The 26,198-nt window shown below is 43.2% G+C and overlaps 1 protein-coding gene across 2 annotated transcripts; it reads left to right on the top strand.

Moving 5' to 3' along the window:
- Positions 1–1,093: 1,093 nt before the first annotated feature.
- On the top strand, positions 1,094–25,921 carry adcy3a (adenylate cyclase 3a). 2 transcript variants are annotated; one of them, XM_037785866.1, is made up of 21 exons: positions 1,094–1,401; positions 3,341–4,561; positions 8,394–8,543; positions 9,933–10,063; positions 11,838–11,949; positions 12,458–12,585; positions 12,935–13,093; positions 13,716–13,881; positions 14,146–14,265; positions 15,214–15,356; positions 15,803–15,964; positions 16,652–16,739; positions 18,373–18,489; positions 19,069–19,361; positions 19,565–19,646; positions 20,233–20,391; positions 20,575–20,721; positions 20,922–21,035; positions 21,224–21,347; positions 21,515–21,639; positions 22,375–25,921. In XM_037785866.1, the coding sequence occupies exons 2-21, from the start codon at positions 3,887–3,889 to the stop codon at positions 22,552–22,554; spliced, it is 3,375 nt and encodes a 1,124-aa protein (XP_037641794.1). In that variant the 5' UTR covers positions 1,094–1,401; positions 3,341–3,886; the 3' UTR covers positions 22,555–25,921. The 2 variants fall into 2 exon arrangements, with proteins under 2 accessions (XP_037641794.1, XP_037641793.1); XM_037785865.1 differs by having other exon boundaries at positions 1,097–1,401; positions 21,221–21,347.
- Positions 25,922–26,198: the final 277 nt, after the last annotated feature.

Raw genomic sequence — 26,198 nt, 5'->3', positions numbered from 1 at the left:
CCCTACGGGGCAAATGCATGCTGTTTTCCTGGTTTCCACTAGAGGCAATGCTGCTGTATTATGGAGCAATGCAATTAAAATGATGATGATGATGTATGTGTGTTGATATGGATGTCGGAGAGTGGTGTGTGTGTGTGTGTGTGTGTGTGTGTGCACCACCGTGCAGCCCACAATAAAAGTTAATTAGGGAAATTTAATGTAGGCTATTTTTAACATGTTGCAACCATCCCAGGATTGTGTTGCACCATCTGACTTCTTCCATTCAAATAAATATTGTGAACCATATGTCATCATATGTAATCATCTTTAAATGTTATGGGTAATTAGCAGACAGATGTAAGTTTAATATATACAATTTTGGTTGGTCTAGACAAGGGTTCAGCAACCTTTACTATCAAAAGAGCCATTTTTGGCCAAAAAATAAATAAAAAAATCTGAAGAATGTAAGACTCACTCTAGGCCTACAATAATGATTAATAAAAGTTAAAATGTTAAAAAAAATAACCGGTCCCATATTGTAAAAAGTGAGATTTTCATGTCTTTTATATTATAAAGCAGGTTTAAGTGCTATATAAATACTGTTAAACTATCAAAACTCAATCCATGTAGAAACACACAAAGCCCGTATTCAGAAACTCTGCGTTTGAAACAAGCCGTTAGGATTTCTGTCCATTTGTGATGTCACAAATATAAAATATTACATGTTTTTAAATGTAAACATTCTAAATGTGTCCCAGTTTATTTCCTGTTGCAGTGTATGTTAATAACATCAGCTGACAGGAAGTACACATGGACCCAAGCTGTTGCCTGGCAACACTATTCTGTTGCATTCAGTCAAAATGAGCTAAAACGGAGCGTTTCAGACAGAGGGTAAATACAGGTATATTCAGGCAGACAGTATAAGGAAAATAAAGTTTTTTTTAACATTACAGCATGTAAACATGTTCTAGTAGAAACACAAAATACAAGTATGAACCTGAAAATGAGCACGATATGGGACCTTTAAGTGAAAATATTTTACATTTTACAACAAAACGGTAATTCAAATTTACAGATTCACTTAAAAAAGCACATTTAAATTAATCTTCATTTGTCCCTTTTTTATTTTTAGCTGTTAGTCACAAAAAAGGGTTGGACGTTTATTTTGAAAGGGACCGGAAGTGTTGGATATGAATGGATGCGTGCAGCTTGCTGACGGTGCAGCTGTTTCTTTTTGCGGAAAACACCCAGGACAGAAGAAGCTTCAGTGTAAACGCATACCCGACACTTCTCCATGAGCCTTTCTCTCCTCCACATCACATCCAGACTGAGGTGTAACATCTGGAGCTGAGGAGGCCACATCTGGCTCTACAGGGAATACAACATCAGCATCCTGAAGGAGAAGAAGAGCACATCTGTCTGGTAAGAGGACGCATCAGCTCAGAGAATAATGGCACGGCAGCCTGACTTGATTTTTCAGCATTTGTAGAAGAATGAGGACAGAATGTGAGTTTACAGTGAAGCAGGTGAATGAATGATGGATCACACACAGAAAACCAGCTGATTCAGAGAAGTAGTGACACAGAGAAGCTGAAGCGACCATTTCAACCTGGTGTGTGTTGGATGACTAAGTCTCCTGTGTGAGCTGAGACAGAGACAGAGAGAGCAACATGTAGCTCGGTGCATGTAGGCCTGCAGCACACAGCCTGCTGCCTGCTGCACACACACACACACACTGACTACAGACTACTGCTCACTATCTGTTTATTTATTTGTCTATTTGTTTTGCACAATTTAAGACTATACAACCTAACAATACAAAAATAAATGAATAATATAAAGTGCAGGAAGATGCAAAAAACCCCACTGGGCTTATCTGAAGCCTCCACCTAGAGACAAGATTAATATAAAGAAATAATATGACTATATAATAGTGATAACAAACAATTAGGACAAGATATATATAATAACAACAATAACATTTGCATATACAATGCAATAACAATGCAATTACAATAACAATGCACATTTATTTTGCACAATTTAAGACTATACAACATAACAAAAAAAAAAAAAAAAGAATAATATACAGTGGTGCAGGAAGAGACAAAAAACACACTCGGCTTATCTGAAGCCTCCAACTAGAGACAAGATTAATATAAAGAAATAATATGACTACATAAATAGTGATAACAAAACAATTAGGACAAGATATATATAATAACAACAATAACAATACAGTAAATATATAAAAAAAAAGACAAGGCCTGACCTAAAAACACTGTTCAGTCTAAACCAATTTAAAGGCTGCAGTTAAGTTAGAAAGAGAAGTAGGAGATATAACAAGCTGTAGTTGTTTTATAGAGGACTAATGTTCAGTTGATTATTGATCATGATTAGATAATAACACAATAGCTGTTATAAGCCAAACCGAGCTCTGTAGATGTGTTTTATATTGTTGAATTATTGTGTTGTTGGTTGACTGGTGTCTTGCACAAGTTTTCCATCATCTAGAGGAAAGTTTAGGGTCAGTAATTATATTTATTTAATACAGAATAATAGTCACACACGTTAGTTAGCTGGTTGCGTTAAGACTGAGTTTATTTGTTTGTTTATTTGTTTTGCACTATTTAAGACTATACAACATAACAATACAATAAACGAATAATATAAAGTGCAGGAAGAGGCAGAAACCCACTGGGCTTATCTGAAACCTCCACCTAGAGACAAGATTAATATAAAGAAATAATATGACTACTACTACTAGGACAAGATATATATAATAACAACAATAACAATACAGTAAATATATCAAAAAAGACAAGTGTGTGTGTGTTGCGTGGAAGTGTATGGTTAGTGTTTGTGAGGAGGAAATTGATTTAAATATCTATAAAGATTTCTGGGCAACCGTAACCAAACAACATTGTGAGTGGGAAAAAATAAAAAAGATAAAAACAGATACATGGACAACATGGGGAAAAGCAATTACAAGACAACAATTACATGACCCTTTAAGCGACTTTTGAAACATTTGACAGATGAACAGTTTATTGATAGATGTGTATATAAAGCTGTCATTGTTTTAATTGGGCTTTGACAACACCAGCTTCACATGTTGATATATATGATATACTGATTTCATTCTGCCAGGAAACATAAAAATATGTTAGATTCTGACATGGATGTTGATGTGACTCTGTCTGCAGAGGACACAGCGGCCAGTAAGTAGCTGCCAGGTGTAGGCATTGGGGAGTGTACTGTATTACTACCCTGATCATCAGGTTTTGTTGAATGCAAAAAAAGAAAATGCCTCTGTGTGTGTTGGAGAGATTAAATCATTTCTTCCTCATGTGTCCCTCAGTGCCATGTGAGGACTGGACTATGGAAGGCCAAAATGCAAAAAGCTGTCCAATCCAGAGGACTGATGGAGACAGACGGAGTCATAAAAACATCACCTTCTTTGATTCGACGTTAGTGAACTCAACAACTCTGACGTGGTGCACGTCTGTGGAGTACAGAGGTGGGGAGGAGCCGGTGAGACAGGCCCGTTTGTAAATGAGGAAACAACAAGAGGTGTATGTTCTTTGGATCACGTTGCTGTAAAAGAGTAGGCGTGCTCGATCTGTATGCATGTGACACAGGACTGACTGAGTCGAATGACAAAGCATTGGATTGGAGTGACAGCGGATGCAGCTATGTAAGAAGACATCCGTCTCAGTGTTTACGGGTCCTGACAATCAACACTACTACTGTGATTTCATGCCACACATGTGGGCTCTCATGGGGGAAAGGTGATGATGTGTACCTGAGAGTTATCTCAGCGTCTGGTCTACTCCTCGAGGACGACGACAAACAGCTTTCCATTTTTTAATTGAAAGGAGAGAAGGCCAGAAGTGGAAGCTTCAACATGCCTCGGAACCGAGCCTTCTCTGAGCCAGAGTACTCTGCGGAGTATTCGGCGGACTGCTCAGTGACTCTGCCCTCTGACCCCGGGCAGGCGGTCGGGCGAACACACGAGGTCACGGTCCGGAGCTCAGGATGCTGCCTCTGCCTGCCGCGCTTCATGCGCCTCACCTTTGCACCCGAGTCTCTGGAAAACCTCTATCAGACCTACTTCAGACGGCAGAGACACGAAACCCTGTTGGTGCTCGTCGTGTTTGCCGCCCTCTTCGACAGCTACATCATCGTCATGTGCGCGGTGGTCTACACCACCGACAAGCTGGCTTCTGTTCTGGTGGCGTCGGTGGGACTAGCAGCAGACATTATCCTCTACCTGCTGTGCCGCTTCGGGCTGATGCCGGACCGCATCTCGAGACGGGTGGTGCCCTACGCCCTGTGGGTGCTCATAGCGGCTCAGATATTCTGCTACCTGGGTCTGAACTACGCCCGCTTCCACCAGGCCAGCGACACGGTGGGCTGGCAGGCTTTCTTCAGCTTCTCCTTTTTCCTGACTCTTCCTTTGAGGCTGACGCCCATCGTGCTCATCACTACTATATCCTGCGGGGTCCACACCCTGGTTCTGGGCGTCACCATCGCCCAGCAGCAGCAGGAACACATCCAGGGGGCGGCGCTTAGCAGACAGGTACGAGTGGGAAGGGGAGACGGTGGTGGTGTATGGATGGTTGTGTTTAATCCCATGTTGCCAGACCTTCACTTGTCACATTTGCAGAAGTCTTTGAACACAAAAGTAGGTTCACGTTTAGGGCTACAGGGTAAGCTATAGGCGCATGCGATACCCGAGTTTGAGTTTTGATATCTAACTCTAGTCATTATCAAGATTGTTTTCTCTTACTAGTTTTATTCATTTTGCCTTTACTTGATATTTTCACAGTAGAGCTTAGGGCTGGGTATAAAAATCACAAAACCAGTACCCTTAAAGGTCCCATATTGTAAAAAGTGAGATTTTTCAGGTCTTTTATATTATAAAGCAGGTTTAAGTGATATATAAATACTGTTAAACTATCAAAACGCTCAATATACGGAGAAATACACACAGTCCGTATACAGAAATTGCGCGTTTGAAACAAGCCGTTCGGATTTCTGTCAATTTGTGATGTCACAAATATACAATATTTAGACCGTTACACGGTTTTAAATGTAAACATTCTAAATGTGTCCCAGTTTATTTCCTATTGCAGTGCAAGGCCTATGGAAAGAAGGCTGGGTCACGCGTCATCAACGCGTCATATCTCCGGGTGTATAACACATGCGCAGTAAGATCCGGTCTGCACTCGCCGTAATTGAGCCAATCGCAACGCACGACCGCAGCTTCAGTCACACTGCGCATGTGTTATACCCCAAGACCCATGTCCGCCCGTGACCCAGCCTCCTTTCCATAGGCCTTGTTGCAGTGTATGTAAATAACATCAGCTGACAGGAAGTAAACATGGACCGAAACTGTTGCCTAGCAACACAATTCCGTTGCAATTCCATTGAAATGCACTAAAACGGAGCGTTTCAGACAGAGGGTGAATACAGGCATATTCAGGCAGACAGTACGAGGAAAATAAAGTGTTTTTTGAACATTACAGCATGTAAACATGTTCTAGTAGAAACACTGAATACAAGTATGAACCTGAAAATGAGCACGATATGGGACCTTTAAAGTAATACCAGTACCGATAGAGCACTTCATTGGATACCCATCATGTGAATGGAAGCTGTGTGTGTCCTGCTGTCTCGCTCACAGAGCTGTTCATTCCAGGGATAGAATAAGTCATTCAATTATGAAAAAAATCAAATAGTTTATGCGACTATAGGTCTTGTCTTAAAAATATACTGTATATCCCTTGTTTTTACCGTCACAGGCGCCGCCTGGTAGTAATGTTAAAGTGGAACCCGCTTATAGTGACCACGTCTGTCCGGGTCAGTTTGATCACTTTAAGCAGATGACAGGCTGCCCTCTCCCTTCTGCCCTGCAGGTATCGCTGTTGAAGCTTTTTAATCAGGATTTAAATAATGGATTTGTTCCAAAGAAGAAAGAAAAAATATTCTTATAAATGATATTGAGATTTGGTAATGGTTTATTTCTACCAATTACTCTTTTTCTATATTTTGATCTCCCTCTTGCCTCTCAAAAACAGAGGAGCAACCTCCACTGCCTCTACGGACCAGCCTCCACTGGTACAAAGTAATGACATTTCACTTTTGACCGGCTCGCCGTCAATTCTTCTGCCTTTTGTTATTGTAATGATGTTTTACAGAGGTGGGTCACTCAGATACTGGTATTGAAAAAAATGCAGCTTTTTATATTATAGACTGTTGTCGTCTAATTTTTGAAACACTTTCTAAATAAAAAGGGAGTTCAGTTCTCTTTTTAAAGAAGAATTTGAAAGTGTAAATGACAGTTGTCGGGGCATAAAACCAACGATCTGTTGATCTTTGTATGAAACAAGACTCCACAGTCTAACATGGGATGTTTAAATCGAAAATCAAATCGAATCCTGACACCCCTAGAAAATGAGATCATTCAGTGCTTATAAACTGCTTATAACTTAGCAAGAGGCAGAGTGGAGAGCATAATGTAGAAATACACATTTTGCCTCGCTGCACCAACACCACGTGTGCAATTGCTAATTAACAACCAACCATTCTGATGCATGGATTAAACGTGCACAATGCAGAATGCTGTACTGTGTGAGTTGTGGGCTGTTTGAACTTTCAAAGGTTGACTTTTCACAGAGCTATTTGTGTTTCAATATTTTAATGTTGCTTTGGCTCAATGTTCTCAACAGATTTTCAGTGTGAGAGAAGTTTGGACTCAAACTCTCACATAGCATGTAAATGAAGACAACTGTACCAAACTAGAGAGACCATCTCGTGGTGGGATCACACCACACAACGCCAAATCGTGCGAAGAGAATAACATCCCACAATTCCTTGCGGCCGCAGCATGTAAAGCGACACACCGTTCAGCCGTTCATAATAACAAACTATATGCTTCTCTTGCATATTATTTTCATACACTAATTGGGATTCATGTTTAATATGAGTGGACAGTGACAACCATTTCATTTTTTTAATTAATTATTTATTTCGAACATGTAACAAATACCTCAGTATAACACAAAACAAGAATAACAAATAAAATGAACAGTAAACAATCAATTAAAAAATAATCAACATAATTAAATATTACATGTACCAAAAGAAGTTGGAAGAAGTATATGATCCTACACCTTCTCCATAACTCCAACAATTAACTCAATGTTTATTATATATTCCTTTGTTTATTTCAGTTCCAACCTGGTAATGAAGTAATATTTTTCACTGGTTGTCAACGTTAGGTCAGATATATAACTTTATTATATGTTGATAGAGTGTTTCAGCAGCAGGAGGACCTGTGGTATCTCTCTTTAACACATCGCCGGTGAACCAGCCTGTCACTAAAAGACCTAACAGCGCCTTTTGTAGTCCGTCTTCAGAACATTGTAGTTTCACCACAGCAGACTGACGTCACTAACATCCGCCGCCGTCGCATCATAATGACGTAATCTAGTGAAAGAGCAGTCGGATTCTCTGAACACCACGGTTGTCTTTTCCTGAGTCCTTCTGAACTCTCCTTCTCATCTTTCCTTGACCTCATGACGTTTTCCATCGAGGTCAAGGAGAAGTGGTTAGGACGTAATTTTTTGACTTTTCGAACGCAACCTAGTTTTTTTTATCCTTCTACATGCATGAAATCAAAAACATTTTTAATATCACCTGTTTGAACGGTGTAATTACATAAAACCTTTTGTGAATGAAGCCAAACCCTCACACTATTCCTGGTGGATGAAATGTAAATATAAATTGTGTATACTTTGCGCAGTAACAAAATCATAACGTTTACTGTTCCGATCCAGTCCTCCATCAGAGTGAAGGCTCTCTCGTGTACTGAAGTTGTGTCAGCTGGTAATGGAGCTCTAAGGTCACAGTTGTCTTCCTGAGGATACCGAGACTTTGCTGATGCCGCTGGCCGCCGTGGTGTCTGTCAGACTCTCTCTTGACTGAACCGTGACACTTGACCAGCAATAACTTCCTGGTTGGCGTGCTTTACCAGGTCCGCAATAGCGATGAAATCACAATGGTGGACAGCGAGGTAGAATCAGCAGGTGCTTCGTAGGGTGGAATAAGTTCACCTAGCTGGAGGTGGTTCTATAGCATAGCAGCCACATTGGACGTCCTATCCAGCAGCAAGTCTGACTAGCTCGTTGTCACACACATTTTCTGATATATTGAAATAGAGAGAGGATGGTCTTTGGTCATACTTTGGGGGTCTCTAGGCACACCGGGGGACATGTTTATGTTGATTCATTTTGCATAATAGATCATCTTTAAAGCTAGACTTCTCCAAATTTTCTGCAGTGCCCCTTATTGTGCACGTGTTCGTTAAATATTGAGCCCTAACTGTTGCATTATCTTTTGTTTTCAAGCTGCTGGCCAACATAGTGGTCTACGTTTGTGCCATCACCGTGGGCATCATGTCGTACTACATGGCCGACAGGAAGCATCGGAAGGCCTTCCTGGAGGCCAGACAGTCGCTGGAGGTCAAACTCAACCTGGAGGAGCAGAGCCAGCAACAGGTCAGAGGTCAAACACTACAAACATTCTGCTGTTCATGTGTGAGTTTAAGGGAATGTTTTCACTTAGGGGGTAATATACAGTAGCAGATTTAATAATCAATCGTTAATGAATATCAAAATATGTATCTATAATTAATAACTCAAAATTATGAATCAAAGACCCATGAATTGGAGAGTGATGACACTCAATTTCAGTTTTCATACACAATTAGTTTAAATATCAGAATTCATTATTTTATTGGTGTGAATGCTGTACAGCAGCTTTCACAGTAACGTTATCTAAATCTTGAGTCTAGCCAGCAACATGCACTACGTGATATCTGTTCTTTCTTGTGTGTGCGTGTGTTGGTTGGTTTGTTTGTTTGGCTTATGTTTCCTTGAGCTGCTACTGTGTCAGCAGTCCGCTCCCCTCCTCACCTCACATCTGCGGCCACTGGACGTTCTTCTCCATCACTACTATTTATGGAACAGATGGTTTTGCGAAGAGAGAGAGCGAGGGAGCAAAAGGGAAAAAGACAGAGAGTGATCATAGAGAAGAATGTAGATGGGAGTTGAAGGTGTTGTGAGAAAGTGATGGAGAGGAAAAAAGACAACAAGAGGGGCTGATAAAAACCACGAGTGGAAGAAAGAACTCCCCGAATACTAATGGAGAAGCACGGGCTGCTGGGAGACAAGGGCCGCGCAACCAATCAAGCGGCATCCGGTCGCTGCTGGTTACCGTGGCAACCGGCCTCCTGAGACGTTGTCAGCTGTAATCACAGAGCCTGCCCGCTCTCTGCCTCGCTGTCAGGTTTTGATAAGAATATTGAAAGCTTGCCCCCCCCACATGCGGTCATATTTATGTAATATGTCGCGAGCACGACAAAACATGCTCACGAGCAAATTACAATATTTCACACGCGCAGATATTAACTGCCACTCGCACACTGTAAGTCCTCACACACCGAGGACTTGCCTAGGACCGACACTCTGCTCCGCTAACCGCTAAATGAAGGCCTTTTTTTCCTGTAGCTGCTACCTGCCCTTCTCCCGGCGAAGTGGTCTCCTGGCGGCAGGGAGGACCGAACCGAAACGAAAACGCACGTTGTTTTCTCATATCTGACTTTGACTTTAGAGAATATCTTTCTCAGCAGGCGCTAGATGTTTCAAATAAAAGCCAGTCGCCCGCTGCGTCTAGTCTCTATGCTAAGATAGGCCAACCACATCCTTACTTCTACTTAACACACAGACATGAGACTGATATCCGTCTGAACATCTCTCTGTCGTCAACCAGCGTTCAGTTGATTAGATCTACAATAATCATAATAAATCAAACTCATCATATCAGTGATACAGACAGAGAGGCATGTTTCCTTCTACTAGCTGAGCGTCTGTCTTTGTCCTCCACAGGAACGCCTGCTACTCTCCATCCTTCCAAAGCACATAGCTGATGAGATGCTTCAGGACATGAAGAAGGAGCCCAGTCAGAAAGAGATGCAACAGTTCAACACCATGTACATGTATAGACATGAAAACGTCAGGTAACTCACTACCTCTGTAGGCTTTTCACATCCAGGGTGCTGTATGTATGTCTGACCAGAACAGGTTAGTTTTTTAGTAACATGAATCTTTGTCTACTTGATTTTTGTTTTATTGTGTAAGCACAAACCTATTTTGGGGGGATGAATACATAGTAAAGTAAAAATGTTAAATAAAAACCAACAATTGGCATCGTCATGGTAATGTGATATATCGCTGCCAAGTGCTGTTCCATTCATATTTATACCATTTCAAGCCTCTTGCAGCATCTCACACTCAACCATTTACCTGGTGACGTCAGTCTCTGAGGGTTCAGGGCTGAAGGCCTTAAGCCTGAGACACACCAGGAACGTCAGGAGCGCGTGGTGGCTGATTGATTCACGCGTCGGGTGTTCACACCAGCAGCGTTTCAGCTGTGTTTCAGGTGCTGCAGCTGCTGCTGCCAGCCCTTTCTTTCTACATAGAGTTTGCCTTTTAATGGCCATTTAATTTCATTATATGTCATTTATATTTATTTTAGACAGAGAAAGGTTAAGAAACGTGTGGTAATTTGTAAATTATAGTAATAATCGACAATTAAAACCCCGTACTATATTCATTCATGGAGCTCTCCAAGTCACTGCATGTTCTACAACACTGTCCTGCACATATTTCAGAATAAAAGCCTTGTGTTAACAAATGAAGAAATTCTGTCCACAGAAAAAAACGCTTGAGGGCTTTTATTTTGAAATGAAAGCAGGAAGTGTTGATTTAAAAATAAGTCTTTACTTTTTCATGTCTTTTATATTATAAAGCAGGTTTAAGTGCGATATAAATTCCTTTTAAACGATCAAAACGTTCAATATACGGAGAAATACACACAGCCCGTATTCAGAAATTGTGCATTTGAAACAAGCCGTCAGGATTTCTGTCCATTTGTGATGTCACAAACACAAAAAGATATATAGATCATTACACGGTTTTAAACTTAAACATTCTAAATGAGTCCCAATTTATTTCCTGTTGCAGTGTATGTGAATGACATCAGCTGACAGGAAGTAAACATGGACCCAAACTGTTGCCTAGCAACGCAATTCCGTTGAAATGCACTAAAACGGAGTGTTTCAGACAGGGGGTGAATACAGGTTTATTCAGGCAGACAGTATGAGGAAAGTAAAGTTTTTTCTGAACATTATAGCATGTAAACATGTTCTAGTAGAAACACAAAATACAAGTATGAGCCTGAAAATGAGCACGATATGGGACCTTTAAGCTCAACAGAAATTATAATTTTATTATGTTGTTATCAATATTGACTGGTATGAGAGAAAAAACAAAACATAAAAGGGTGGATAACTTAGTTGAAAGTTGTGATGGCTTCATGGGGTCTATTTACACCTACTAGTACATGATGAACGGGTTTGGCACACGTGTGTTTATGCCGACTGAATACCAACAGCATGATATACAATAGAGGCTGAATAACACATGTTTGACATGGCTTGTTGGAGCTGATTCAAAGGATCTGTAGTGTCTCTGCCAACACTTGAAAGCTGTGAAAAGATGAAGCATCTCCACCTGCTGCTGTCAGTCATACCTGCTGCCTCCTGCACTCCCATCTCAGAGGGGTCCCTCACCTACCCGCTAACAAACGAGCAGGATGCCGGCACAGCCAGTCATCATTCCAAGATTCAGTTTTCCCAGAGAGTAATCACTGATCCTGTTTCTGTGACTGCAGCAGCAGCATGATATCAGCACTAATGACCCGACCTGTATCTGTCTCTTGTTGTCCTGCAGTATTTTGTTTGCAGACATCGTGGGCTTCACACAGCTGTCGTCGTCCTGCAGCGCTCAGGAGCTGGTCAAACTGCTCAATGAGCTCTTTGCTCGCTTCGACAAACTGGCTGCAGTGAGTTTCACACTGTTACACGACAACAACGATCTCATGACATTAACATCAAGAACACAAGAAGTGATCAAATGTTCTGACTGTTATACAGATATTTTATTCTTTTATCCATCTGTCATTTAAAGGGACTGTTTGTAAGAATCAGAAATTGCGAGCGCACATGAGACACCGACCCGCAATGATTTATACGTGTAATGTTATCGCCTCACTGTTTTGAGCGATGCTCGTTCATGTCTATGTAGAGCGAGCACAAGCGCGAGCAACAGGACGCTGACTTTCGTTGACTTAACGGCCACAGGTGTCGCTGTTAACAAGACATTCTGATTCTTACAAACAGTCCCTTTAAGATGCACTTCTTATCGTATCCGTGTCGTAACTCATCGATGTTAGTTCACCACAGCAAAATGAATGGAGCACAACACAGAACCTATTGTGTGCATGTGTGGCCGGTATCTGATCTGCCACAGTCAGTAGTGTGCATCTCTCTCTCTCTATCTCTCTCTGTCAGAAATATCACCAGCTGAGGATCAAGATCCTGGGAGACTGCTACTACTGTATCTGTGGGCTGCCAGACTACAGGGAGGACCACGCTGCCTGCTCCATCATGATGGGTCTGGCCATGGTGGAGGCCATCTCGTGAGTACGGGGTCGGTCAGTGGGATGTGATGCAGTGGGTTAGTCACACATCGATCACTCTGATGGACTGGTATTGACTCTCTGTGGACCACATCTATGAAATAAAGTGAAGTGGTCATTAAGCTCAAATCGATTGTGACTCCAGACAAGTGAGCATGAATGGATTTACTTTAGTTCTGATGTCCCCTTGACGCTCTTAATGAGATCTATCAGAGACGGTTGGGCGTGTATTAGTGGTGTCATGGTAGTCAGCATGTTGAAACAGAATGATTGTAACAGAAACAGAAGATAGTTGTGGTTCCTGCTGCTTTTTATTCAACGCGGTTGCTATTTTAAAACCGACTCTCAGGTACGTCCGAGAGAAAACCCAGACGGATGTCGACATGCGTGTCGGAGTGCACAGCGGTACAGTCCTGGGGGGAGTGCTGGGACAGAAACGCTGGCAGTACGACGTCTGGTCCACAGACGTCACTGTGGCCAACAAGATGGAGGCTGGAGGTATACCAGGGTAAGACAGACAGACAGACAACTCCACACACTACCTCTCTTTTGGTCATGCTTTTTAAAATTATATTATATTATAATTATATTAGGCTGCTTTGGGAAATGTGAAAACATGGCCTACCGTTCAGCCTGAGAACGTGGCCCTCTGTGAGAGTGTCCTGATAGTACAGTAGCCTCTTCTCAGGTCTCCCACGAGTGTTGCATCAGTGGATGATGACAAACCAGACCTGCTCTTTCTACATCGCCCTTATCTGATTCTTACAAACAGTCCCTTTAATATTAAAAAAATACTGATTTCCAACACTGAGCTTGTTTATTTGTCACCATACAAACGTTACTAGCATTTTCCAGAGCTTTCAACTACATCTCACGATCTTCATCAGCACATGGAGTTTGCTCAAATGTCGTGCAATATGAATTTCTGTAGGAAAAAAAGAAACGTTTGCCACAACCAAACATTCCCGCGCTGTGTTGTTGTTCCCACTGTGTGTTCAGTCAGTAATAGAGTTCATCCCACGGAGGGGGATGTGACTGAACGCACACAGCAACACTATATAAGGACTATTCATGGCTCCATGTAGTCCCCCCTGTCTCATCTTTGACCCCTCTTGTATGTTTTGGACCAGTCGCGTCCACATCTCCCAGAGCACCATGGAATGTCTTCACGGCGAGTTTGACGTGGAGCCCGGGAACGGAGGTGACCGCTGCGACTACCTGAGGGAGAGAGGCATCGACACCTTCCTAGTGGTTGTTCCTAAAGGACCGGTGGGGAAGAACGGCATCAACGGTGTAGTGAGTCAAAGCTGCCACGCCGCAAAGATTTGGATATTCAAATGTTTGTCTCGTATACAGCCAGCAGGGATGAAATGTTCCATTTTTAAAAATCACATTTGAATACTTCTTGTTACTCAAAGTTAGATTTGAATATCATCATGTTCAGCATTCAAAACACATGCATATGTTCAGGAATGTAAACAAAAAAGGAAGAAAGAAAAGTCGGTCAACTTTTCATAGTACTCCCTCTTCACTACTCTCTGTTTGCTTGTTTCACATTAGAAGCTGTCTGTCACGTCTTCCAATGGAAACTCCCCGCTGTTGATCAACACCACGGAGTGTAACGGCAGCGTTAACACGGCCTGCACCACACCGGAGGAACCGGAAGAACTGGATACGAGGGTAATTACATTACAGTTATAGAATGACATCAGAACGAGTCTCACCGGTGGCACCCAAAAAGCAGCATTTTTTTTTGTTTTTTTTGTTTTTTTTTACAACTCACAATTCAAAAGTGTTGGACTGTCAAAATATGTATAGAAATACTGATGTTTCGGCTGTTCGTCACAGGGTTGGTCACAACAGCATTTATAAGAGTGAGGAGAAGGAGTCTGACACACACGTGCGAGTCAGAGGTGCAAGCAAAACCTTGTGGCGCAATGAAAGTGAGGGCTGGCTGAGGTGGGATCCCAGCCCAGCGGGGTCGGGTGCATCACCATAAAGTGGTATCGGTTCTGTTTTGCGAGTACGAGTACATGAGCACAGTATCGGACTCGATACCCGATATTGGTATCGGTATCAGTGCATCCTTACTATTTATGACTATTTCACACGAATGTGACATTCTGGACAGACATGGACGTTATCTGACACCTGACCGGTTGACAGAGGAATACAACCACGAGGCGGTAATTCTAGTTTCGGGCCAATATGGCCTCTCTCGAGGAACACACTTGTTTATAAGAGACTACGAAATAATCTTGCGTTCAAATGTTGGCATTTTGTTCTGATGAGAGCTCATGGAGTTCATCCTCTGCACAGTGTTAATATGCTCAGGAAATGTCATAGCATTAGATTTGAATATTTCTTGTGTATTAGGGGTGTAGCATTAGGCTTCAACTTCAGGGGATCATGAACATCTACAACAAATTTTCATGTCAATCTGGCGTTTCTTCACGGTGAAGCAAGGTGTTGATCAACTGGACATGTCCAGAGAAGGTTTCTTGCCGTGGTTTGAAGTGTTGGACTAACCAGCTGACTAACATAACGTGGTATTGATATAGTGAGGTATAGAAATGGTACGTATGGGTGTTTCATTCTCCATGTTTTTTTTTCTGTCTGGGACTTGAGGTGGTGAATCCGTCTTTCCCTAACCCTCGGAGAAGGCTGCGGCTGCGGGACCTGGCTGAAAGGGTGATCGACGCTCAGGAGAACGAACAGGAGCTCAACAAACTGCTCAACGAGGCTCTGCTGGAGAGAGAGACGGTCCAGGCGTAAGTGACCTTCCCCCCGCTCACTGTTTGAACCATAAAGCACTACTTCTTTCCTTTGTGATACTGCTTTCCTCATTTATGTCATGTTAGTGGCCGTCAGAGGACCTGGTGTTGAGACACTGAGCTCTGATGCATTGGTAATTACTCAGATAAGTGAGAACAGGGTCCCGGTTTGGGGGTTTGAAAATATGGTCACCCTAAGATAGTCTGGGATGGTCTCACATTTTACGTTGCATTACAATCCGTCTCTACGTTGGCAATAAATAATATAATGATGATAATAAGTTGCTCTACCTAGTACATTTAAGGGCAAGTAGATTGCATCAGTTTTCAATGGTGTAACAAGATATTGTTGCATGAGATTTCCCAGTACAAAACTGTGACGATATGTGTCACGTGTAATGTAATACCTGTATTTTAAAATAAAGGTTCTCTTGTCTTATCAGTCTGAAGGGGAAACACACCAACTGGCTCTCCCTGAGGTTTGTGGATCCGGACCTGGAGACTCGCTACTCCGTGGAGAAGGAGAAGCAGAGCGGCGCCGCCTTCTGCTGCTCCTGTGTGGTCCTGCTCTTCACTGCAGCGATGGAGGCTCTCATAGACCCCTGGTCAGTGCACAGCGGCACACCAGTAATCTACACCCTGTTAATCTGTTTTCTGTCCCATCGGCATGCAGCTCACCAAATATGATAAATTATTATCTTTATAAAACGGTCACTATATCCTGACAGTAGTGCATGAGACAGGTACAAAAAATAATGTTCCTCTGCCTCGTCTTAGTGATCCTAATGGCATTTACAAGTTTGTACCACGCCTCAATTGAAATCAACGAATCAGAGCTGAGTTGGAGCCGGCGGGTCTCTGGGCAAACTGTCAAACTAGGCAGGCTGATCAAATATGATTCCGGTCTCATTTTACAGCTAAACAGTACACTAAAATATGAGTCTGGGAACATCTGAGGAGAGAAATAGGTATTACAGTAACAGAATATTGATTCATATTTGATCAGCGGCTGTAGAGACAGCTCGGCTCTGATTGGTTGTTTTCCTTCAGCGCTGTGAAATCTTGTAAATGTCATCATGAGCACCGAACAGGTTATCTGTCTCATGCACTACTGTCAGGATAGAGTGACAGTTTTATAAAAGTAACTTTTTTTTTTGTATCATATTTGCTCAAAGTTTTTGATATAGCTTTAATGACATAACACAGATGTTAGAGAATCTGCACTTGTTTTCTTCTACCAGTGATATTTCTCTCAAGGGTTTTTCTGTGTGTTCATGTGTTGTGTTGAACAGGCTGATTGCAAACTACATCACCTTCGCAGTGGGAGAAGTCCTGCTGCTCATCCTGACAATCTGTTCTCTGGCTGCCATCTTCCCTAGAGTGAGTTACAACACATTCTTATACTTTTATACGCTTGAATGTTTTCATGAACTGGTAGTACCAGTTATCGGGTAGCATGGTGACTTGCCAACTGTGTCAGGTTAGTCTGACCAAAGCCCAAATCCAGCAGAGTGTGTATCCATTTTTACTGCTGGGTTTCCTTCGAAGGGGCCGGTTAATAATTAACCGTTTAACCGTTAACCGACATTAAGCATTTTAACCGATTAACGCTATCGGTTAAAACGGTTAAAAGAAATGTTAAAAATTAATTAAAAAGCTGAGAAAAACTTGTCACTTTAAGTCGGACAATTGCTATCCTTAATCCGGGCAGACACACAGCTGATAACCTGCTAAACTAAACTAAATGTGCGGTGGAGACTTTTACTGGGAAAGTGGCTGCATGTCCGCGACACTACACGCAGCATCGTAGCTGCCAAGTTAATCAACCTCATATGTAAGGGTTAATTATGGAGCTGTAGTCGGGATGAGATTAGCGTCAGGACTTGAAGCAGGGGGAAACAGCTGGCCTGCCTCTGGCCACACATGATCCATAATCGACATGTGGACAAACAGTTACATGCTGGAACTGTTTCTTGATTAATGTGAATGTATGCAGCTTCCTGAAGTCTTGTCATCACACTGTGGTTGTCAGGTTTGGTCGTACTGTGATTGTACAGAGACCAAAACCTCTGGGTACAGGCCATATCTGGATATATGTATGTATATCTATACTATAGTAAGATTCATATCAATCACCTCATCTCACTCTTCAGAGAAATAACTAATTAGCATATTTCCCTAAATGTTGAAGTATTCCTTTAAAATCCTTTATCTGTAATCTGGAATTTTTGGACACATAGACACTGATGGTATTGCAAACTGTTGATGCTAGAAGTGAATGTGATGTCCTCTGTGGTGACAGTGCAAAATAGTTTCATAGTTATACCATGATATACGTGTGTTTGTGTGCGTGCGTGCGTTTGTGTGTCTTCGTCATGGAAACTGCCCTGTATTGATGTCCAGCAGGCAGGCCAGTATTGACCGCCGCTGTCAGCTCAGGTCAGTCAGCAGAATGCACACAGTCAGCCAGTCAATCACATGGACTGACACAATGTAAATAATGCTCCGGGCTCTTCAGTACTGATCAATATCACATCAAATATCACATTGTCATAAGCCCGCCGTTGCTTCTCCATCACAGTCCATTAACAGTGGCACGTGTGTACGAATGTGATCATCTTCACTTTAAACTGATACCGGCCACAGAGCTTTTCTAACACATCGACACACAGGTTGTAATAGATGAAATAGGAAAAACAGCAAGCGGGGTGAATACGTTTTGTAAGAAGCATGTGAAGTACAGTCGGCTACAGCTGTTAATTAACATTTCAAATATTCCGCAGCTCATCTCATTTTCAGCCAACAGAAGGTTAGTAGACATCTTTGAGTCGGAAGGTAAACCTAATACGATTCGATTAGTGGGTTTGATACTGGATGTCGATCCAACCCCGTCCAGATAGAGCATGGAATTGAAATGCAGCTTTAGAGTGAAATGATTTGGGACATATAGGCTTTACTGAACTTCAGCGGTTTGATCAATAACATACCTAACTGGAATGGTCTTTTATGTCAGGACTTTCCTAAGAAGCTGGTGTCTTTCTCCACCTGGATCGACCACACCCGCTGGGCTCGTAACACCTGGGCCATGGCAGCCATCTTCATCCTCACCATGGCTGACATCATGGACATGGTGAGCTGCTCTCTGCTGTTTCTTACAACCACAAAAAAAAAGGCCAGACCAGTGTGGGGACTTGTATTAAAACTTGTAATCCACAGAAGACAATCCACAAATATATACCATGATTTACAAATATTTCACTATCCACAAACATGTGTTTTTGTATTTGTGTTGTGTAAAGTCACATCCACAAAAATAAAGAGCGATTTGCAAATACGCATAACTTATTCAGTAAATACGAATTTATCAATTTACATATAAACCTTAAAATACGTATTTACAGAGTAAGTTATTTGCAAATCGCCCTGTATTTTTGTGGATATGACTACACAACACAAATACAAAAATACATGTTTGTGGATAGTGACATATTTGGAAATCATGGTACACATTTGTGGAATGTCTTCTGTGGATTACAACTAATAAAGTCCAATGAAAACTTACGTACCTGTAGGCCACAGGAAATTGGACCAAAATGTAAATCATCCAAATACTGGATGTTGCTGCTGAAGGAAGCTGAGCTTTAGAAATAATAGTAATAATAGTAATGATAATACTGGGTTCATGACTTTGTGTCTCTCCTCTGTCTAGCTGAGTTGTCAGCCTCGAGACACAGACTCAGGCAGCACCACAGTGGCTCCCTCCTCTTCCTCCTCTTCCTCCTCCTCCTCCCCGTCCGGCCCTGACGAGTGCCTGGACAACCCCAAATATTACAGCTACATCGCTGTGTTGGCACTGATGGCCACCACCATGCTGGTTCAGGTCAGTCACATGGTCAAGCTCACACTGATGCTGCTCATCACAGTGGCCACCGGCATTGTTAACATCTACAGCTGGAGGGACATCTTCGACCGCTATGACACGGCCCGCTTCAAGGACTACAGGTGAGGCATAAGAGACGGCAGTATGATGTGTGTAGAGATAGACGTCATGTTCCCTCGTAGCACTTTCACACCCTAAACTCTGTAAACCAACTTAGAAGCAAACCTGGCTGTGTGCTAGAGTATTTGTCATCGTGTGTTTGATTAGTTGACACACAGGAAGAGCAGAGTTGAGGTGTTACAGCAGAACTTGTTCTTCTCTGCAGCTCGTTCCTGGTTCCCTCCAAGTTCACTATGACAGTTATGATCTTCATCATGATGGTCAGCTTCTATTATTTCTCCAGACATGTGAGTAAATGTCTTTTGTGTTCGATGACCTTTTAACAGCATACAGAATACATCCATCCGTCCATCCCTCCCTTCGTCCCTCCATCCCTCCATGCCTTCGTCCATCCCTCCATTCCTCCCTCCCGTCATCCCTCCCTCCATCCCTTACTCCCGCCCTTCGTCCTTTCTTCCGTCCCTCCATCCCTACATCCTTCCCTCCCTCCCTCCCTCCCTCCTTCCCTTACTCCCGCCCTTCGTCCTTTCTTCCGTCCCTCCGTCCCTCCCTCCCTCCTTTGCTCCCTTACTCAATCCCTTCCTCCCTCCGTCCCTCCCTCCGTCCCTCCCTCCGTCCCTCCCTCTATCCCTCCATCCCTACCCACCTCCCTCCGTCCCTCCCTCGATCCCTCCCTCCCTCCGTCAATCCGTCCCTCCCTCCGTCCCTTGAACCCTCCTTCCGTCCCTTCGTCCGTCCCTCCCTCCGTCCCTTCCCTCATTGAAAGTGGATCACTGAAGACTTGCTGGCATCAGCCTGGTTGTTTAACAGATTTTGGTTCTATCTGTTTTATACTGGTCACATGCTAACATGAGTCCCCGTTGCTGGCTGAAGGTGGAGAAGCTGGCCCGCACCCTGTTCCTGTGGAAGATCGAGGTCCACGAGCAGAAGGAGAAAGTGTACGAGATGAGGCGCTGGAACGAAGCGCTGGTGACCAACATGCTGCCAGAACATGTTGCTCGACATTTCCTGGGATCCAAGAAAAGGGACGAGGTGAGATCCTCTAAAAAGCCCTAAAACCTAAAACCCTCTGTCGTGTGAATTCTTAGGATAAGCCAGCATGTCTACCTGCAGTATTCTGATCACAGTTGTATCTTATAAAATCATATTGTAGTATTTCAGGTTTGGTTTTTCTTTGTTTCTTCCTCTCCGCCTCGTGAATGTGATCGTCTCCAGGAGTTGTACAGCCAGTCCTACGATGAGATTGGAGTCATGTTTGCCTCGATCCCCAACTTCTCTGACTTCTACACAGAGGAGAGCATCAATAACGGAGGGATCGAATGCTTACGCTTCCTCAATGAGATCATCTCCGACTTTGACAGTGTAAGCTGCTCTCCTCACTCTGCTTCTGTGTGTTTGAACAGCCGACATGTCACCTTCCATTTAAAAGTCATTCAGAAATAAAAGTCATGTAACGTGTTACGAGCACTGGCGATGTGTGTGTGTATTAGGGTTTCCTCTTGATTTAAGTAGCTGTTGTTGAGGTCCATGTGAACGTAACCTCTCACCTGTATCCATGTCAGCTGCTGGATGAGACTCAGTTCCGCTGCATCACAAAAATCAAGACCATCGGCAGCACCTACATGGCAGCTTCAGGTGTCACTCCGGACGTCAGCAACGGCTACACCTGCATGAAGGTCAGGTTGGTCACATGGCTTCTCCAGGCTTCACACTGATTGAACCAACATGAACATTTCACTGTTGAACGTGACGAAAATCATTTTCTATTAGAATAGATTGTGAGATGCCGTATCCAGATAAATGTGGCCGTAGTGTTAGAGAGTACAGAGTGTTAATGATCCCGGTGCTGTCTGTGTGGCAGAAGGAGGAGCAGTCCGACAGAGAGCGCTGGCAGCACCTGGCAGACCTGGCAGACTTTGCTCTGGCCATGAAGGTCACACTCATGAACATCAACTACCAGTCGTTCAACAACTTCATGCTACGCATCGGTACGTGTTAACACCCAACGCTTCTTTCTGAGCAAGTTGTGTGTGCTGTTGTACTGCTGAATAACATGTTCCCATAGCTGAGAGGAAAGACATGAGGCATGAGGAAGTCTCAGCTGTCGTTAATCTCACATAACAGTCTTAATCTTGTGCCCACGCTCTTCCTCCAGGTCTGAATAAGGGTGGCGTGTTAGCAGGAGTGATCGGTGCCCGAAAACCACACTACGACATCTGGGGCAACACTGTGAACGTGGCCAGTCGCATGGAGTCCACGGGGGTGATGGGAAACATCCAGGTACAGCTTTACTGAGCTTTACTGCATGCTTCTGTGTTTACACCTCACTACATTCCTGTACATGCACGCCTTCCTGTGCTACTACAACTGTTTGAAAATGCACCAATATATCTTTCTAAATTTAGTGGAAAAAATTTGAAGAGGATATTCAAAAGTAACAACATGTTCATAAATCACCCTTAAGCAATTAACCTTTATTTATCCAGGATAGTCCCATCGAGTGTCACACACAAAAATCCAGCAGTTTTCATCAACCAATGAATGAGCAGTGTTCAGTAACAGGACGTGTACGTTCAGTGCTGCATGCTTATCAGATAATGGAGTTTAAAGTGACTCTGTAGCTCACAGAAACGGTGCGGGTTCCATGGATGACGCGGCGTCGATTGTCGTGTACTATGACACACTACACAAGATTAAACGTTCGATTGTCATACAAGACACTCATATATCATTCCCGATCCGAATCGACACCGTACGACGGCCGCGTCGGGCGATAATCGGGCTGATATCGTGTAGTTTGAACCGGACATAAGACAGGACTATTTCAGGAATGTGTCTGTCACCGTTTTGTTCTCCTGCCTCCAAGTGGGCAAAAAGCATCAATGAATGCAGCTTTTACAGTTGAACTACAGCTGCTTCATTCAGGCATTTTGAGATCAAAGTAAAAAATTCACCGGTGTGTGTGTGTGTGTGTGTGTGTGTGTGTGTGTGTTTGTGTGTGTGTGTTGCCCCCAGGTGGTGGAGGACTGCTACAACATCCTGAAGGAGTACGGCTTCCGCTTTGTGAGGAGGGGGCCCATCTTTGTGAAGGGGAAAGGGGAACTGCTCACTTATTTTCTGAAGGGAAGAGACAAACAAGGCTCATTTATCAACGGCTCCTCTGTCACTTTGCCACACCAGGTGGTGGACAGCTAAAGGCCACGCACACACACACAAACACACACGCACGCACACACACACTCCCCAGCAATCACATGTAGGGTGTGATGATTGCAGAGCGAGGCAGAGGAGAGGTCATTTGCCTAAAAACACTCGGATACCTGGACTTAACTGAATGTTCAACACTTCATACACACTTCATACACACCTGTGACGATACACCACTCATTACTGAACACACACATGTTCACTGTCTGTGGAAAGATATACAGTATGTGCCAGTAGAGATTGTGTTAGAAATTTGAATGTCATGCTCAAGTTGAACCACGGAACTCAAAGTATAAATAATTGGATAAATGAATGACTCAACAGAAACAGCAGCAGACATCTAGATACAGACACTATATATACGATTAGAACATACAAATAACAACAATGAGACTACATGAAGTCTAGACGGGATATAGGCTGACAGCTCATCATGCCACCCTTGTAGACGGATGGCCACATGTTTCATTAATGGCAGCTGTTCAGTTCGTAAAAACTTGAAAATCTAAAAGAAATGCACTTTCTTGCGATGTTAAGAAATCCCGTATTTCTTTGCTCCCGTCCTAATGTGAGGAGGTGACTGAAGGATGGAGTAAGCTGGAGGTCTGTAGGATGTTTTCTTTCACATCTTCCTGTGATATGAAACGACTTCTCCAACGTTCTCCACCACGCTGATAATCACACGCAGATAAAAGAAGATAAATCTGTTTCAGCAGCAGCTACGTATCAATTACAGAAACATCCTATCTGAACTGTTTGGTAACCATGGTAATTAGGGTTAGGACCTGATTACAGAGGAACAGTTCTCTAAGTGAGTGTTCCTGTCCTAACTTAAGAAGTGTCTGTAATCTGGCCCCGGTGGTCTGCACCTTAACCATTCAGCTAAACTCAACTTCAGTCCCGTTTCATCCGACTGCAGAGCAGATTGAATTTTTGCAGTTTTTAACCCTTTCAGCATTAGGGTGACTAATTCAACCTGATGTTGTTTAATATAAATACAATGAAGGACTTTATCTCTTTCCATAAACATCTCTCAGATAGAAACACAACACACAGCCATGTACTATGATGCCATTTCCTCAGCACATTTACACTACGGGACTTGCGGAAGCCCGGCATAAATCCTGGACCGCTCCCCATTTACAGAATACTTCCATGTACGGAAACCTGACTGATCTGAGCTCAGATTTCCTGTCTCTGATGAGGAAGAGGATTTGGAAGTGGACCAATGAGATGCCACAGTGTGGCGTTACGGACTGATCTGCTCACCTGCTGCTGCCGACGTGTGGTCGAGGGTGTGTATAACAGTGTGAGCACATCGGGTATTTTTCCACAGTCAAAGTGTTCTTTGTGGTTGATTTAGATGTGGGGACAGGTCCGATCTGTCAGTACTGTCCTCCCGGAGCTCACACATCACACCACACCGCTGGCTTCTGGACCTTTCTGTGCCTCGGAGCTGTGTCGGACATGAAGGAGAACAGAGAAGAGACGAACAGTCGACCGTGAGGGTATAGCACACATGGCAGATATATTGTTCACACCGATTGTGGATTGATGGAAGTGCCTATCACAGCTGTGATGTTTTCATGTAGTTGAAGCATTCCATGGACCTCTACTGGCAGGGAAAATTCCTTTTCACAATTTTTTTCACAATGTTGTGAAAGGATAATTCCAGTTTATTTCAGCTTTGAGATCTGGAAACACGGTGACGTGACCAAAAGAAGGAGCAGTCAGAGGATCAGACGGGTTGGAAACAAAGCAGTCCAACTTATTGGAAGAGAAAAAAAGGCAGATGGTAAAATGTCTGTCGTAAACATCCATCACAACCTTGACTAACTGTAGTTTTCCTGTGATTATTGTCAACATTTCAGGTTTGCTCACTTTCAGTTTGAAGTGTTGGTTTGTATCCAACCTGTCTGACAGTCTGAGCGCCCGTTAGACCTCTTTTAGTGATGTCACCATGACATAATGCAATGTTAGAAAAGCCAAAAAGGACGCGAGCTGTAATAAACTGGAATGTTCCTTTAACTGCATGGTAGTTATGGAAGAAGAAGGCTGTTTAGAAAGTATTATATATTTCATGATTTAAAATGACGACGGCAACAAAAAAGGTAAAAAACGGGTCGCCGTTGAACTTGTTGCAGCCTTCCACGTTGTTTGCACCAGATTTGGATCAACCCTGGTTCCACCAGGTATTAACATGCAAACCTGCATCTGGATAATGATATCTGATTATGAGGCCTTCGCATTTACACCTGGAATTAATAAATTAATAATCCCGTTATCTCAACTCTCCAGCACACAATTTAATGGACGAGCCAGCTGACAGTCTGTGTTCTAGCTTTGACACTGCTGTTCAACCACAGTGCTATTAATGAATGGTGTCCACCTCGCTTCATGGACAACTGTCATCCATTGCCATCCGGGTCAGGTGACCTTCTAACTTGCTGGGGACTTTTTTCTTCAGAATGTGGTCAAACTACACAAGCCTTGTTTACACATGGCTAAGATCTGATCTCAATGTGTGAGCCACGTGGGTTCTCCTGATCCAGATCCAGATCTCATGTTAATACCAGGAGGAAATGGGGTGTCGCTTTTTAGTGAATCCTGGCCTGAAGTTGACTGTGTCTTATTAGTCTCTGCTTGCTTGGTCGTGTACAGGGCCGCATATTCCAAAATGGACACGGACGTGTACAGGGGACACTCACAGGGTTTTGCATTTGCTAATGTCTTTACACGTGTAGTTGGCAGACATGTTGTGACATCAGTTTGACCCTCACAGACCTGGGCAAGTGAAAAACATGACATCACTGGAACCTGTATGGTTATGTGGACACAACAGTTTAATTTACTGTTAAGAGGACATGTCCTCTCTCAGATTCAGGAGGTCTCACCAACTGAGTCAAGGTGTAAAGGTTTGAAATCAACATAGTGAATCAAGGTCCGCTGGAAAAGAGTATTGGGAGGTGTGCACGGCTATCAATAGGTCCGACTAGCCAGTCTGCTCACATGCAGGGATTGAAGCCCGTAATGGTTCTTCTTTTAAGTCACAAACTTAATTTTTTCCTTGTGATTACACACCAAATCTGACATCACTCCCCCTAAAAGGCCCTGACACACCAAGCCGACATCAGAGAACTAGCGGCGTTGAAGGCTGATTGTTGCGTCTCCTTTGTCTTGCGCCAAAAAGTTGCACTCGGACACACCGCGTACGTGCTGCGCCTGCGTGAGAGGAAATAACTCTCCACACCAGCAGGCTGGCGTTATTCTGTAATCATCATTCAGAAAGGGAAACATGAAGACCGAGGACAGCGGATATACGAGCCGTTGTTATGATACGTACATGAAACAAAGCGACGTCTGTCGACCATTTTCACACCACTCTCGCTCACCACTTAGCTTCATTCCAGATGTTCATGTCGCTGTGAAACTATCCGTGTGTTGGAACGATCAGATGAGATGAAGATGAACAATGAGAAGAGTCTTCTGTGCGTGTCCTCTTGACTTTACTCGTTGGCTTTACGTTTCTCTTCTCGTGCACTGATTAGTTTACGCTGAACAGCCAATCGGAGTGGTTTCTCTCACCGACGGTTTCCCGCCACCAAAAAGCCTCCGACGCGGGCAGACTAGAG

Source organism: Sebastes umbrosus, chromosome 11 (genome assembly GCF_015220745.1).
Source record: "Sebastes umbrosus isolate fSebUmb1 chromosome 11, fSebUmb1.pri, whole genome shotgun sequence".
In the NCBI taxonomy this organism is placed as follows: Eukaryota; Metazoa; Chordata; class Actinopteri; order Perciformes; family Sebastidae; genus Sebastes; species Sebastes umbrosus.
The sequence above is the reverse complement of the archived record's forward strand: the minus strand, read 5'-3'. Positions and strand labels throughout refer to the sequence as shown.

What these genes read in the sequence shown, in the direction of transcription:
- adcy3a (XM_037785865.1), top strand. Translation starts at nt 3,887, where the DNA reads ATGCCTCGGAACCGAGCCTTCTCTGAGCCAGAGTACTCTGCGGAGTAT. An exon ending in GAGGCTCTCATAGACCCCTG is followed by an intron (nt 15,965 to 16,651) that starts GTCAGTGCACAG and finishes TGTGTTGAACAG; the next exon opens with GCTGATTGCAAACTACATCA. An exon ending in GATCCAAGAAAAGGGACGAG is followed by an intron (nt 20,392 to 20,574) that starts GTGAGATCCTCT and finishes GATCGTCTCCAG; the next exon opens with GAGTTGTACAGCCAGTCCTA.